Source organism: Sapajus apella, unplaced genomic scaffold (assembly GCF_009761245.1).
Source record: "Sapajus apella isolate SASKATOON/1434 unplaced genomic scaffold, GSC_monkey_1.0 scaffold6, whole genome shotgun sequence".
Classification (NCBI taxonomy): domain Eukaryota; kingdom Metazoa; phylum Chordata; class Mammalia; order Primates; family Cebidae; genus Sapajus; species Sapajus apella.
In genome coordinates, this window is record NW_022436946.1 from 18,878,556 (window position 1) to 18,895,626 (window position 17,071).

At 41.2% G+C, this 17,071-nt stretch overlaps 1 protein-coding gene across 3 annotated transcripts in view; it reads right to left on the reverse strand.

Moving 5' to 3' along the window:
- The window catches only part of AKAP7 (A-kinase anchoring protein 7), a 143,037-nt gene extending 126,302 nt beyond the window's left edge, over nt 1–16,735 (reverse strand). For 2 of the 3 annotated variants that reach the window (XM_032274768.1, XM_032274769.1), the window contains exons 1-2: nt 16,439–16,735; nt 6,285–6,416 (exon numbers count right to left, since the gene is read on the reverse strand). In XM_032274768.1, coding sequence (XP_032130659.1) covers nt 6,285–6,416; nt 16,439–16,715 — 409 coding nt within the window. In that variant the 5' untranslated portion in view covers nt 16,716–16,735. Of the gene's footprint in view, nt 1–6,284; nt 6,417–16,004; nt 16,334–16,438 lie in introns of those variants that run through there. The other variant, XM_032274770.1, reaches the window with a different exon arrangement.
- Between the last annotated feature and the right edge of the window lie 336 nt (nt 16,736–17,071).

A 17,071-nucleotide genomic window follows, 5' to 3' on the forward strand; every position in this document is an offset into this window, starting at 1 on the left:
GCCTCAGCCTCCCAGGTAGCTGGGATTACAGGGGCTCGCCACCACACCTGACTAATTTTTTGCATTTTCAGTAGAGATGGAGTTTCACCATTTTGGCCAGGCTGGTCTCTAACTCCTGATCTCAGGTGATCCACCTGCCTCAGCCTCCCAAAGTGCTGGGGTTACAGATGTAAGCCACCACACCCAGCCTTTTATTTCATAGAATTATTACCCCTTAGTATTTCAAAAATCTTTGGCAAATTACTAAAACTTTCTAAAAAAAAATTTTACCTTCTCCCTCTTTAAGTTTGCATGAGGATTATGTGCTGGGTACAGTGGCTCACACCTATAATCCTCAGGAGGCTGAGGCAGGAGAAGAGCTTGAACCTAGGAGGTGGAGGTTGCAGTGAGCTGAGATCACGCCACTATACACCAGAGACTGGGCAACAGGGCCAGACTCTGTCTCAGGGAAAAAGAAAAAAAGTTTCTATGAGGATTATGTAAGAAAATGTAAAGCATTTAGCAATGTGCTGGAGGCACTCATTATTATTATAAAATATTGCTCTTAAAAGGGAAATGTTTATATTTAATTTAGCAAATATATGTAAGTAAAAATTTGGTGAAACTAAATTAATGAAAATATACTGAGGCTAGTTACGTTTTAAAGACTTAACAAGTATTCAGGAATTGAATCTTTCCAACATTCCTGTGAGACAGCTACCATTATTATGCCAATGTCATCAATAATGAATGAACTTGAGCTTGGAAAAAGTACACACTAGCTGAACTAACTACAACCTCAGCTCAGCAGCAGTATACCTGGAACATAACATATTCAATAAATATGTGTTGAATTAATTTAGTTATTAGGCTTGTTCCAATTTTTATTCATTTTCTTATTGTTTTAACAAAAGAAAAGATATCGGGCCAGGCACGGTGGCTCATGCCTGTAACCCCAGCACTTTGGGAGGTGGAGGTGGGCAGATCATAAGGTCAAGACATCGAGACCATCCTGGCCAACATGCTGAAACCCCGTCTCTACTAAAAATACAAAAATCAACTGGGCATGGTGGTGCACGCCTGTAGTCCCAGCTACTCAGGAAGCTGAGGCAAGAGAATTGCTTCAACCCAGGAGGCAGAGTTTGCAATGAGCCCAGATAGCGCTATTGTACTCCAGCCTGGCAACAGAGCAAGACTCCATCTCACAAAAAAAGAAAAAAGAAAAGATATCAACCATTTGTATTATATGGGACAGCTATTTGCCTTAAGCTCTCTCACAATAAAATTTGGAATATGTAGTATATGCTTCCTCAATTAATTATGGAGGACACAGAAAACGATTTGTCGTTTTTTTTTTTTAATTGACTCAGAGTAACCATCTATTATATCAGGTACAAAGATTCGATCTTTATTTAATATAGCATTTTCTTTAAAAAATTTTTAAATAAAGTTTCAATTTATGTTTTAAGATATTTAAAATCTATTTTTTAAATATAACAACTTGTTAGGACTAATAAGTAGCAAAATGACAATTTCCTGTATCACCAAAATCTGCAGTTATTACAGAGTAGAATTCTGTGTGAGGTAAAGTAAGTATTATAAGCATTTTAATATAAGGAGAAGTGAATTCCACATTTAGGGAAGACATGAGACCAAAAAAAAAGAAAATCAAAAGACTTGATTTAAAGGTGGCTTGAGACCAGGCACTGTGGTGCACACCTGTTATTCTTGCTACTCAAGAGACTGAGGTGGGAGGATAGCTGGAGCCCAGGAGTTTGAGACTAACCCATTCCTCAATAAATTCAATAAATGTGGCTTGATAATTAAAAACTGTGATTTCCTTAAGAAACTAGAATCAAACTAAAGCTCTCCACAAAGTCACACTGTGGGAAGCATACTAAGCTATTCCCAACAGCAGAATGACTCTATTCTACTTTCAGACGCAGGACTGGAGCAACCCAAATATTTTCCTGGATGGTTTACTGGGTTTCCAATCAACTGACCCACATTTCCCTTGTAAACAGCAAAGACCCCATCCAAGTCAACCACACACTAAGCTGGATTTTCTCCTAAAACGTGACCACGCTATGGAGTCAAAAGTGTGGCACAGGTTGTATTGTCTCCTCATCATTTCTTGTTTTGTTTTGTCACTGGAGAGAGTCTGACTGTGTTGCCCAGGCTGAATGGAGTGCAGTGGCGCACTGAGCTCAGCTCACTGCAACCTCTGCCTCCCGGATTCAAGCAATTCTCCTGCCTCAGCCTCCCAAGTAGCTGGGATTACAGGCACGTGCTACCACGCCCAGCTAATTTTTGTATTTTTAGTAGAGACAGGTTTCACCATGTTGGCCAGGCCGGTTTCAAACTCCTGACCTCAAGTGATCTGCCCACCTCAGCCTCCCAAAGTGCTGGGATTTCAGGTGTGAGCCATGGTGCCCAGCCTCCCCATCATTTCTAAAAGATTTCCATTGTACATGCATTTGGATATTTTACTTCTAATATACTTTTATATTCTCATATTTAATTCTAATGCATGTTATCATCTAATTTTTAGTCATTCTAATCTATAACTCTAATAAAAGTATTTTCTTAAAAGCAAAGCCAAAACATGTAAAGACCCATCTCATCCAACCAGACCACCTGCTGCCTAATCAAGATATCACACTCACGCTGAAGCCAACAGAGCTGATAATCGAGAGGCACTGACCATTTTAGGGGGAGTTTTCCCACTGCTAAGGATTCCCCTTCCCATGATGTTTTTGTTAGCACTACTTTCCTCATTGCTCTGCCAGGGTGTCTATTAGCAAGAATTTCTTGGCAGTTAACTTGCAATTTCCACATGCCAAAGAAAACTGAAGGAACCACAGGCAATGTCCAGCAGCCTGAGAATGTTGAGGTTGCCATCTACTATGGAGCAAATGAGTAACTGATTAGTAAATGTACAAGAAAGCCAAATTCAGTCCATTCGAGCCACAAAGTAATTATGTTGCGTTTTGGGCACAAACACTATTATTATACCTAAGGTTTAAGGGTTGGCAATAAAACTCCCAGTTTTCGTATGTTTCTATAAAAATCTCACTTCGGAAAAACTAGTTAGTAGTTTCTGGTTTGCAAAGAATTTCACTATTTGTTCCTTAGTGTTTTAGTAAATGCCATTATAAAAGTAGAGTAAGTTGTCCCCAAATAACTAAGGGGTATGTTTCAAAGGTTTTATAAAAACATTTATATATTATTTTACATTTTTAACTTCTTTCTTGCATACATTATCTCTTTTTAGTCATAAAGCAACACTATGAGATAAACAGGAGGGAATTTTTATCCACACTTAAACTGTCGAAGTTCCAAGTAGATAATGAAGTAACGAAAACTTAAAACACAAGTTTTCTGTGAAAGGAAAAAACTCTGTACCACACTGCCCATGTATAAGCCAGAGCTTGGAATTTTAAATCCATCTTCCCACAAAAATAACATAATACATGGTGGTTTGGAGTCTAGACAAACCCACAAAGACTTCTAACTCATAAAGCCTGAATTATCAAAAAGCATATATATTAGTTAAAAGTAGACTTTTGTGGATGGGCCTGAGCCCCTGATATACATAGATAACATCATTTATTTGGTAAGAAATATACCATATTCTAGAGAGAAAAGATCCTGTTCATATGAAGAACTGGCCATCCTTCCAGTTCACATACTCTGAGGAAACAGCTGTTGCTTTCAGAGCAGGAATGAAATGCATGCCACAAACACATCCAGTCCTTCATTCTTTCTGAACCTAATGGCCATTAGTCTCCTTTCCAGTAGAGATATAGGAATATGGTGCATACAGAAATACTATTTGCTCTCTGGGATTCTGGAAGTATCACACTCTCTATCGCTAGTAGAAGCTATGTGTTCATATACATTAGATATATATGAGATATGTATAAATCAGAAGTGCCTGTAGCTGGAAGAATAAACAGACTCATCTCTTGTTCCAATTTAACTTATGCACTCCAACAAGAGTGATTCAGAGACTGGAACAAGGCTCTGAGGGAGAAATGTGGGTGAGTGAGGTCTACAGTGGGTACGCAAGGGATGGTTATTCATAAGAAGCCTTCCTTATTTATATCCAAATTAGAGATTTTTTAAATATATTCATTTCATGTACTCAACAAATAGGGAATTAAATAGGAAAACATTAAATCCTTGCTATTCTCACTTTTTCTACTTAACAGGTATGAAAATTCTTCAGTAAAGGTTTCCCCAACAGCTGTGAAACTCACAAAGATGGTTCTTCTCTACAGGCCAGTTGTAAAGGAAAAGGTAGGAAACAACTCTTCCTAATTCCTTTTCCCCCTAGATTATGGAATAGGAAAGACTGCTTAATAAAATACCAGAGACTTAATACATTTTAAGTATCACGTCTCCCCAAAATACAATTCAGGTTCACTGCCTCCAGGAGACAGTGATAAGGAGTAGTGTGGTTTCTGAGACTGGCTAAGCACCAGAATCACTTGAGATGTTTAAGAAAAAATTTAAACGAAAGATTCCCCAGCAGGATGCAACGGTGGAAGAAGAATCTGTGCTTTTACATCCCTCTGCAGAAAATTCTGACAGTCAGACAATTTCAAGATAGTTCATACTCATCCTCCAAGACTCTACTCTTGCCAAACACCTAGGAAGCCTTCCTGGACACCATCTCCTCCCACACCCAGGTTAGACGCCTCCCTGCATACATCCTCACCACGGGCACTTCCAGAGCAGCCTATATGGCATTCATCTTATGAGATTAAAGCTGTTAACATATTGGCTCCCCAGTGAAGCTATGAGCTTCTCAAGGTTCCAGACTATCATGTGATTTAATACTCCCAATGTCTAGCACAATGCCTGGCTATCAATGTTCATCAAAGAAATGACTAATAAATCAGAAACCAGATTCTATAACTAGTTCTTTCCTACTGTGTGAATTTAATTCACTTAACTTCTCTAAGTCAGTTTTCTTTTCTCAAAATGAAGAGACTAAAGCAGATTATTTCTTATGCCACAGAGCCCTAGTTACGAAAAAAGCATGTTAAACCATAGCAAAGCTTTATGTAAGGCTGCAATATAGTCGAATGGCATACAGTATGCAGTCAATAAATATTTGACTATATTGGTGCTTTTCCTTATTTCCCACCCCACAAGTAACCTGGACAAGAATCAAATCTTTAACCTTTTCAGTGGAGGTAAACCCAAATATCATGGACAGGATTGTTTTTACAATGACATAAAACAGATTTTTTAAATTTATACATTCTACTAAAATAGAGATGGGGGTCTCGCTATGTTGACCAGGCTGGTCTCAAACTCCTGGCCTAAAGCGATCCTCCCATCTCAGCCTCCCAAAGTGTTAAGATTATAAGCATGAGCCACCGCATCTGGCCAAAATACAGATTTAGATATTTATATAATTCCAGCAGCATTTCGATTGAGTAAGCACTGTTGCTCTAAAGTTTGTGAATGAAGCTCTCAATGCATGAATATTTAATTAAAAGTTTACCTGTTTTCAATACTAGCCTGTGAGCTCCATTGGGGCACTGATAATGCTCATCTTGTTCATTGATGGACCCTCCCAATGCTTAGTAAAGTGCTTAGAGGATACCAAACAGCTAGTAACATGTGTTAGATAAATGGGTACTGCTGAAATTAGCAGTGGCTCCACAATAATGAAGGGGATTATCTAGCCTAATTATTTTCAGAAGTAGTTTATAAACTAAAGAATGAGCTGGCTCAACATTTTGTGAGACATGTCAATATTATCTGTGATTATTTTAACAATACCAATAGATATAGACAATTATTAAATAAAAAATGAAACTTGGCCAGGTATAATCACTCACGTCGGTAATCCCAGCACTTCTGAAGGCCAAGGAGGAAGGATGGCTTGAGCCCAGGAGTTCAAGACTAACCTGGGCAACATGGCAAGACCCCATCTCTACAAAAAAAGTTAAAACTTAGCCAGGCGTGGTGGCACATATGCCTGTAGTCCCAGCTACCTCCCACTAAGAGGCTGAAGTTGGAGGATTGCTTAAGGCTGGGAGGTCAAGGCTGCAGTGGGAGTGGCCTGACTGGGAGGTCAAGATTGCAGATCACACTACTGCAATCCAGTGTGAATGATGGAGCAAGACCGTGTCTCAAAAACCTAGAATAAAAAAATAAAAAATGAAATCAAAATCAAAACTCAAAAACATAAGTCCTAAAAGTGAAATAAATTACAAAGAAAATATATATAATTAAATTTACTATTCATTGATTCTAAATACATGTTTACTTAATAAAGTACTTACTTCCACAGTCATCCTGAATATCTACAGTAGCAAATGGCATGTCTACCAGGAAATCCATAGTATTGGCTTCAAATTCCTCTGATATTTTCTTTTTTCTTGATACATTTTCACACTCATTGGAATTAATTCCTCCTTTAACATATTAAAAAAGAAAAAAGGATTAACTTATTAGTTAAACTTATATCCTAAATGAAAATAATCAGCTAACTGAATTCAATATAAATTAACACCTGTTAAGAAATGTATCACTTGTGTTCAAATATATTGTAAAGCTATTTATATAAACATTATTTATGCCACATTCTATATTTTTGTGCACACTTACAAAGCTTTAATCATTTCCTAAAACATAGTATTCAACCTATGATTAGATGAAAACTGAATCAATCAATAATCCTCAAGATCTGTTATAGCTACATTTTAATTCTAAAACTACATTTTTTTTTCACATACCTTTTAAAAACAACCAACAAGGTTTTGTCAGTCATTCTCATTCTTATTTGTACAACTTCTGGCCTATAATTTTTTCTTCAGTAGACTTTCAAGTTGTTTCTCTCCATCATTACATTTAACACTGGAAATTTAGTTAAAAATACATGGTTCTGGCTGGGTGTGGTGGCTCACACCTATAATCCCAGCACTTTGGGAATCCAAGGCAGGTGGATCACAAGGTCAGGAGATTGAGACCATCCTGGCCAGCATGGTGAAACCCTGACTCTACTAAAAATACAAAAATTAGCCAGGCATAGTGGTGGATGCCTATAATCCCAGCTACTCAGGAGGCTGAGGCAGGAGAATTGCCTTAACCTGGGAGGCAAAGGTTGCAGTGAGCCGAGATCGCGCACTGCACTCTAGCCTGGACGACAGGGCGAGACTCCATCTCCAAAAAGAAAAAAAATACATGGTTCTAAATATGCTTTTCTGAAAATTCAATAATTAAGAAGCAAATGAGCTTACAGTTTCCCTAACTGCTCTCCCATGGTCATTTACTAACATTAAAGCCATATTTCCTATTTGGTCTTTTTTTGTTTTCTTGCTGTGGTTAGAACAATCATATACCTTGGGTGGAGGTAAGAGAAGAAAGATGTATGTTTAAATTGATAAAATTAATTGCTAAATTTATCAGATAGTGGTTTCCCCAGTGCCATTATAATCCAAGCCTTTACTGACAGATACAAATACTGTCTGAACTAGTAAGTTTGATCAGAATCCTGGAATACTATATAATTTTTACTCGATACATTTGCTAAAGACTAATTTACCACTCAAGATATTAAACAAGTCCTTTAATTCATTCTGTTGTAACACTCTATTTTCGGATACAATACTTGTAAAACATATTCCATCAATAATATGGCTTTCAACATAGCTATCATGATAGGCCATAGTTAACATATATGCCAACAAACCTCAATTTTTATTGCAATTTGATTCATTCATCTCTACTATTGTACACACACACACACACACACACACACCTGTTGTATTAGTCCATTTGCATTGCTATAAAGGAATACCTGAGGCTGGGTAATTTCTAAACAAAAGAGGTTTATTTGGCTCCCAGTTCTGCAGGCTTTACACAAAGCATAGTGCCAGCATCTGCTTTGGTGAGGGCCTCAAGAAGCTTAAAATCATGATGCAAGGCAAAGGGAAGCCAACACGTCACATGTCGGGAGAAAGAGAGAGTGGCAGAGAGGCCAGCCCCTTTTAAGCAACCGGATCTCACACATGAACTCATTACTGCAGGGAGTGCACCAAGGCATTCATGACAGATCTGCCCCCATGACCCAAACACCTCCCACCAAGCATAAAAATGCTATCATTCTGCCCCTGGCCACCTAAATCTCACTGCTAAATATAATCACCCCTTCCCAAATAGTCCCCCAAGGTCAACTCATTCCAGCATTAACTCCAAAATCCAAAGTCTCATTTGAGACTCAAGGTAAGTTTCTTCCACCTATGAGCCTGTAAAATCAAAAAGAAGTTATTCGCCCCCAAGATACAAAGGTGGTACAGGTACTGTGTAAACACTCCCATTCCAAAAGAGAGAAATACAAAAGAAAGGGGCAACAGGTTCCACATAAGTTGAAAACCTAGCAGGAGAGACAATAAACCTTAAAGCTCCAAAGCTCTCCTTCAATTCCATGTCCCACATCCAGCGCACACTGGAGCAAGGCATGGGTTCCCAAGGCCTTAGGCAGTTCTGTCCCTACATCTTTGCAATATGAAGCCCCTGTGGCTGCTCTCACAGGTTGGAGTTGAATGTCTGCTACTTTTCTAAGCTCAGGGTGTAAGCTACCAGTGGCTGTATCATTTTTGGGTCTGTGGGACCTAAGCCCCCTTCCCACAGCTCCACTAGGAAGTGTCCTTGTGGGGTCTCTGTGTGGGGGCTCCAATCCCATATTTCCCTCTAGCATCGTCCTAGGAGAGTTTCTCTGTGAGTGCTCCACTGCTGCAGCAGGCTTCTGCCTGGGCACCCAGGCTTTCCGGTACATCATCTGAAATCTAGGTGGAAGCTGTCACACCTCCTTCATTCTTGCATTCTGTGCACCTGCAGGCTTAACACCACATGAAAGCCCCCAAGGCTTACAGTGGCTTGTGCATTCCAAAGAGATCAGAGCTGTAGTTGGGCCTTTTGAGCCACAGCTGGCGGTGGAGAAACTGGGATGTGGAGAGCAGCGTCCCAAGGCTGCACAGAGTAGCAGGGGACTGCACTTGGCCCCTAAAATCATTCCAGGCCTCCAGGTCTGTGATGGGAGGGGCTGCCCCGGAGATTTCTGAAATGCTTTTGAGGCCTTTTTCCCATTGTCTTGGCTATTAGGAATTGCCTCCCTTTTAGTCATCCTAATCTCTCTAGCAAGCGGTTGCTTCATAGCCCACTAAAATTTCTCGACTGAAAATGCTTTTTCCTTCTTTACCACAAGCTTAAGCAGCAAATTTTCCAAATTTTTAGGCTTTGCTTCCCTTTTAATTATAAGGAAAGCAACTTTAAGTAATTCCTTTGCTGCCGTATCTGATTGTAGGTCATTAGAAGCTGCCATGCCACTTCATGAATGATTTGCTGTTCAAAAATTTCTTCCCACTGCACTCCAGCCTGGATGACAGAGACACTGTTGCAAAAAAAAAAAAAAAAAAAAAAAAAAAAAAAGGAGAAAGAAATTTCTTTTATCAGATACTCTAAGTCATCACTTTTTATTTTTATTTACTTATTTTTTTTTGAGATGGAGTCTAGCACTGCTGCCAGGCTGTAGTGCACTGACACAATCTCAGCACACTGCAATGTCCGCATTCCCAGTTCAAGTGATTCTCCTGCCTCAGCCTCCCGAGTAGCTGGGACTACAGGCATGCTCCACCATGGCCAGCTAATTTTTTTGTATTTTTCGTAGAGATGGGGTTTCACCATGTCGGCCAGGCCGGTTTCAAACTCCTGACCTCAAGTGATCTGCCCACCCTGGCCTCCCAAAGTGCTGGGATTACAGGCGTGAGCCACCGCAGCCAGCCCAGTCATCACTTTTAAGTTCAAACTTCCACAGATTCCCTAGTGCATGGACACAATGCAGCCAAATTCTTTGCTAGGGCATAACACAGAGACGTTAACTGCAGTTCCCAATAACTTCCTCATATCCATCTCAGACCTTGTCAGGCTGACCTTCACTGTCCGTATTTCTATCAGCATTTTGGTCACAACCACTTAACCAGTCTCTATGAAGTTCCAAACTTTCCCTCATCTTCCTGTCTTCTTCTGAGCCCTCCAAACTCTTCTGACCTCTGCCCATTACCCAGTTCCAAAGCCACTTCCACATTTTCAGGTATCTTTATAGCAACACCCTACTCTTTAGTACCAATTTTCTGTCTCAGTCCATTTGCATTGCTGTAAAGGGATACCTGAGGCTGGGTAATTACTAAAAAAGAAGTTTATTTGGCCTACAGTTCTGCAGGCTTTACACAAAGCACAGTGCTAGCCTATGCTTCTGGTAAGGGCATCAGGAAGCTTACAATCATTACGGAAGGCAAAGGGAAGCCAATGTGTCACATGGAGAGAGAAAAAACCACACAGATAGAGGTGGCAGCCTCTCTTAATCAACTAGATTTCTTCCAAACTCATCACAGGGAGGGCATCAAGCCATTCATGAGGGATCCACTCCCATGACCCAAACACCTCCCACCAAGCCTCACCTCCAACACTGGGGATAATATCTCAACGTGAGATTTAGAGGGAACAAATATCCAAACTATATTACTATATTCTGGATAAAAGCAAAAAAACAACAAAGCCCTTTTTTTTTTTTTTTTTGAGATAGAGTCTTGCTCTGTTGCCCAGGCTGGAGTGCAGTGGCAACAGATGATCTCGGCTCACTGGAACCTCCGCCTCCCAGTTTCAAGCAATTTTTCTGCCTCAGCCTCTTGAGTAGCTGGGACTATAGGCATATGCCACCATGCCTGGCTAATTTTTGTATTTTTGGTAGAGACAGGGTTTCACCATACTGGCCAGGCTGATCTCAAATTCCTGACCTCGTGATCCACCCACCTCAGCCTCCTATGGTGCTGAGATTACAGGCGTGAGCCACCACACCTGGCCACAAAGCCTTTTTTTAAATTAATTAAGTTCAATGCCAAAAGAAACCCTAATAGTACATTCTTAATAATGTTACTATTTACAGTTCAAACTTTAGGAATTATGAACGGCTGGTACACAGGTGTTCAACAAATGTTAGTTCACTAGGAGTCTATTCATAAACTTGCCAATATTTGAAAAACGTGAGAACAAGTTAAATGCCTCTTTTCTATTTTTATGCTTGCGTTTTAAAAACACAGATGCAGTTTAGGCTTAAATAAAAGTTTTCATAGATCAACACACATCCTGTACCTTTGGGCACATGCAGCTACACATAAAGGATCACCACTGACCATGTATGTTACACTTGAAAAGCTAGTAATAAAACAGTATTCATGCAACTAAATACAAACAAGGCTGAATGAAAATCAAAACAAAATGAAATAAACCCAACTGCTGTTTTTCCTCTATTTTATTCTCATTCTAAGAACTTACTGATGGCCGGGCGCGGTGGCTCAAGCCTGTAATCCCAGCACTTTGGGAGGCCGAGGCAGGTGGATCACGAGGTCAAGAGATCGAGACCATCCTGGTCAGCATGGTGAAACCCCGTCTCTACTAAAAATACAAAAAATTAGCTGGGCGTGGTGGCGCGTGCCTGTAATCCCAGCTACTCAGGAAGCTGAGGCAGGAGAATTGCCTGAACCCGGGAGGCGGAGGTTGCAGTGAGCCGAGATCGCGCCATTGGACTCCAGCCTGGGTAACAAGAGTGAAACTCTGTCTCAAAAAAAAAAAAAAACAGAACTTACTGATATAAAATTGACCTATTTAACACCTTCGTCTCACTACTAGCTTCCAAGTTCTTGTGCTACTTGGAAATATACAGATTCTTAGCAATAAGTGAAGTAGAGGAAACTTAATTTTGGGCTTCAACACATTTTGAAGGCAAGAGGGATACAATCATGAATTACATTAAGTCAATTTTTAAATAAGAAAAGTTTGTGATCTCGTTTAAATTTAGTTTCTCTTGAGCTCAATTAATCATCAACTATTAGAGAGCAAGTGTTATGGAGGTCATTCTGGCTATACCAAAGAAAGAATCACACAGTAACAATGGTAATAATACTAACTGCACATTAGAATCACCTGCAGAGCTTTTAAAACTAATCACTAGAACATCTGTGTGCCACTCCAGCCAATTAAATCAAAATCTCTGGAGATCAGGCCAACCTCTGGTATTTTTTTCAACCTCCTCAGAGTAATTTCAATGTGCATGAGTAGTTTTCCAATTGAAAACCACTGCTCCAGGATCTCCTTTCGCTTCTTCCGTAACTTGACCCCACACCAGACTAAGAGATTGTGTGAACAGGTGAGAACAATCAACTTCAAAGTAAAACCTGGGATCAGACGTCCACCATCAGGGAAAACTTTGCAGAGCCCCAGCTCAGGGCTGACAGGTAATCCAATCTTCCAGGCACCTAGTGCTTCCTCCAATCACTGCATGTATACATTATGTTATACATGTCCACTTGTCTGTCTTCTCCACTAGATTCTAAGGTAAAGTGACCACACAATTCACCAAACCAGGACACTTTTGAAAGTGAAAGGGGCAACTTTCTATACCTGCACTCCATCACGTACAGTTGCCATAGTCGAAGTTCCTTAAAACCTTATTCTCTTTTGATTCCTCCATGCCTGGCACTGAGTTCAGCTCACAGTAGGTGCTCAATAAATTTTTACCAAATGAATAAATGTGATAAAGGTAAGTCCATATTTGAGAGTGGTAAGTCACTCAGGCTATAATGCAATACAGCTATCTCACCACCCACAAAAAAATAATTCCTGGTATTTAGTGGCAGCCTCAGCATATCACAGATTCTCTCATTTTCACCAGATGAATGAAGGAAAGGCACTAGTATCCCATTTGACATGAGAATAAAAATTAATGCAAATTATGACTTGTTCAACATCATTCTCTACCTTGGTAAAGCATATTAAACTCAAATGCAATGTTATGTCAAAATCCACAAGAGTCTAGAAGCTGAAATACAAACAACTATTTTCTCTTAAGCTATAGAATAATAGAAATTATTAACTCAACAATTTTTGAGATAGGAATTATTAACTAAAAAATAAAGGAGTGCCACTTTCAAGTAAGTCTTGAAAGAACTGCTGGTCATTCTATAGAACAATGTTTCTCAAATCAAATATTTAGAAGACTTTCTCCAGTTCTCTATGCTCTAGTGTTCGGGCAAAGGTTGTTAGATGTGAAGTAAATATATCAGTCATAACTACACTTTCTCTTATAGAAGGTATAAATATTTTGCTTTTGGCAAACTACCTTAAAATAACCAACTCTTAAATAAAGCATTTAAACTCTTTAGGTTCATAAGGTTGAGTACTTAAGTCTCCTATAATTTGTTCTAACCATAGTTAAAATTCTATCTTTTGTATATAAACCCAAATAAAAGTTATGCTACCAAGTGCATTAATAACATAAAGATGAGGTGAAGCTGGTAAACACTATTGTCTACTACTACTACTACCAACAGCTAACACTTAAGTGCGTGCTTGAGGCCAGGCACAGCTGGAAGCACTGGGAGTAACTCATTTCATCCACACAACCACACTACGTAGAGGTACTATTTCAATGCTCATTTTACAGACAAGCTGATTAAGTACTTGCTCAAGGGTAAAACTAGTAGGTCTTGGGAATGGAACTAGAATCCAGCCACTCTGTGACCAGTATGCCCTTTCTGGCACCATGCACTACCACCTTATTATACACTAACTATAGCAATGGCAATCCTAAGCTAAGGCAATCCTTTCAGAAAGCAATCTGGCAATAGATCAGAAGCCACAAAAACATTCTTTTGATGTTCTTCACTGCTTTCTGGTTATCTATCAACCATGCTCAAAGATTCACCACAGCTTTGTTTAAACAAAAAAGAACAAATGGAACAAAAATGCCTAGTAATAGGGAAATGGTACAATAGCCAAAATTTGGAAGCAACTTAAGTGCTGGGTAACTTAGGTCATCCAATGGAAAAATAAAATGTGGTACATATATACAATGGAGTACTATTCAGCCATACAAAAGAATAAGATCCTGTCATTTGCCACATGGATGAAACTGGAGATCCTTATGTTAAATAAGCCGGGCGTAGAAAGACAAACTTCGTATGTTCTCACTTATTTGTGGGCGCTAAAATTAAAACATTTGAACTCAGCCAGGCACAGTGGCTCACACCTATAACCCAAGCACTTTGGGAGGCCGAGGTGGGCAGATCACACGGTCAGGAGTTTGAAACCAGCCTGGCCAACGTGATGAAACCCCGCCTCTACTAAAAATACAAAAAATTAGCCAGGCATGGTGGCATATGCCTGTAATCCAGCTACTCTGGAGGCAGAGGCAGGAGAATCACTTGAACCCAGGAGGCGGAGATTGTGGTAGGCAGAGACAACAGTACCACACTCCAGCCTGGGTAACAGAGCAAGACTTCGTCTCAAAAAAAAAAAAAAAAAAAATGAACTCATGGAGATAGAGACTAGAATAATGTTTACCAGAAGCTGGGGAGAGTGGTAGAATGGGTGAGGGGATGTATGGCTGATTATTGGGTACAATAAAATAGTTAGAAAATATGAAAAAAAAATAGGGAAATGGTTAAACCAAGCATGCTCGTGTCAATGACAACTAAGAACAATGACTATGAAGACTATGATGACAGAAAAAGAAGCTGACAACAGTGACATTTTAGAAAGCAGATATAAACTGCTTTTGCTCTATGATTTACAATTATGAAGGCAAAGGCTAAATAGTATAAACTGCTTGCAAATGCTGACGGCTATGCTGCATATATTCATATGTTTCTCATTTCTGCTATTCAAACGTTTCAAAATTGAATATTACCTTCATAAGAAAAACAATACATACATTTTAAATGTATTATAAAACCACAACTTTAAATATATGCTAATATTTAAATATAGGTGAAGGAAATGACTTCATCAAAAATGGGCCAACAGAGGGACAAAAGGGTATGGGCAGTTCGCCCACTGTGACACAAAATGCAAGTTTCCTAGCTGAACAATGAATGACTACTCAATTTTCTTAAGTTTCTCATCACTCTACCAGGTAAACAGTAAATGTATCCCAGCTGAGCAAGTTGGCTCACACCTGTAATCCCAGCACTCTGAGAGGCCGAGATAAGATTGCTTGGGCCCAGGAGGAGGTCAAGACCAGCCTGGGTGACATGGCAAGACCCCGTCTCTACAAAAAAATACAAAAACTAGTAAGGCATGTTGGCACGGACCTGTAGTTCCAGGTACTTGGGGAGACTGAAACAGGAGGTCAGCATGATCTCAGCAGGTCGAGGCTGCAGTGGGCCATGATCACACCACTGCACTTCAACCTGCGCAACATAGCAAGACCCTGTTTCAAAATAAATAAATAAGTTTATTGCTAAGAACCACGAGAAAAGGCCAAGGGCATCCATTCTAATCCTGGCTTAGCTACCAAAAATAGTAAGCATCTTACACGTGAGTAAATGTTGACAGCTGCGTAGAAATCAACAAATCACTTGACCTCCAGGCTTTCCTTTCCTCCTCATAAAAAGGGAACAAAAGTACAATCCAAATTATTAGGGAGAAATAGACAAAATAAGTTAATGATGTCTGAAAAAGAATGAAAGGAGGAAGTAACCTCCACAAACACCTTAAACTTTGTAAATATGAGTAAGGAAAATACAAAGATATGCGAACAGGATCCTGAATTGCAAGGTCATGGCAATTAAACAAGGAACTGGGATATGACTCTCTTCTCCTTTAACAATTTCCATTCCCACGCATTTCCTAAATGCATCTCAAAACCTGTCATCACTCCATTAACAACTGTAAACATGTTTACACGAGTTAACGTCTATATATATAGCACACTTTAACGTTTTTATGCTTGTTATACTCTTGTATGAATTTATCCTATGCAAATCTTGAAGAGGAGCACCTTTTTCTCTAACTGGTTTGCGGTTCTTTATACCGAAAGTCCAGCCCCTAACTCGCTCTACTCACAAAGTTCAATTCACAACAAACGCTGACCCAAACTGGAAATTCATTCCCGGCACTAGGACAGACTTGGCGCCAGTTTTAAAAGTGGTCATGGCCAAACCTACCAGAAAATCCTAAAGAAGACAGCATGGTGGTTCAGGTGCTTAATATTTGTGATATAAGATAAAATCGAGATTTGACTAGGTTTTGTTTACAATACATTTACCCACATCAACACCGTCGGAAGGAAGGTGTGTGGGCGTGAACTTTGCGAAACGGGTCAAAGGATAAAAAAGTGAAACTCGGGGATGGGCTCACAACCCCGCCTCCTGTCGGACCCACACTATGTGCATTAAAACGCTTCGCTACAGGCAGCGCTGATGTACAACCTGGTTGCACCCGGCTTCTCTGTGCTACCCTGAGTCCTTTTTGAAGGGAGGGGGAGACTCGGAGCAGGGGCGGCGCGGGTCAGGCCCTCCCAGAGGTCGAGCTCAAGCGGGCCCAAGTCCCCGCGGCTCCAGTCGCCCCCGCCCCGACCCGCTAAGCAGCCTGGTCTCACCCGCTCCGGGGAGCTCCATGGTCGCGGCGCAAGCGGGCGGCGCGTCTGGGATAGCCGCAGCAGCAGCGGTGGTAGCGGTGGCGGGCCGCGGCCCGGGACTGGAGGCGAGGCCGAAGCGGAGGCCGGGGCGGGGCCCGGGGCCCGAGGGCGGCGCTCGGCGCCGGGGCGGGGTCCGGAGACCGTCGGCGGGGGCCCGGGCCGCGGAGGCCAGGCATGCGGGAGCGCGGAGGTTCCCGAGCCGCAGCCCCCGCGGCAGCAGCAGGCGCAGCAGCCTCATGCCAAGTCGGACGCCGGAACCAGCCGGAAGGGACCGATCGAGTCGCCGGTGGTATCCGGATTCCGGCGAGCGGCGCGGCGGCGCTCGGGCAGGGCGGGAGAAACCGAGGCCGACAACCGCGGCGCCGCGGCAGCCGGAGTCCTCTCGACTCTGCAATGCGACACTGGGTCCTCGCCTGCCTCCCGAGCCCCGCGGCCTCCGACGGCCTTTGGCAGCCCTCATTTATTTCCTGTGGCGCGGCCTTTCCCGTCCCGTGCTTTCAGGGGCGAGATTGAGACTAGGATGAAGGAATTCTCTGACCCGGTGTCTCCTGAGAATGCATGTGCTTAATTGTGCAATCAGGGTTCTAATGGCAG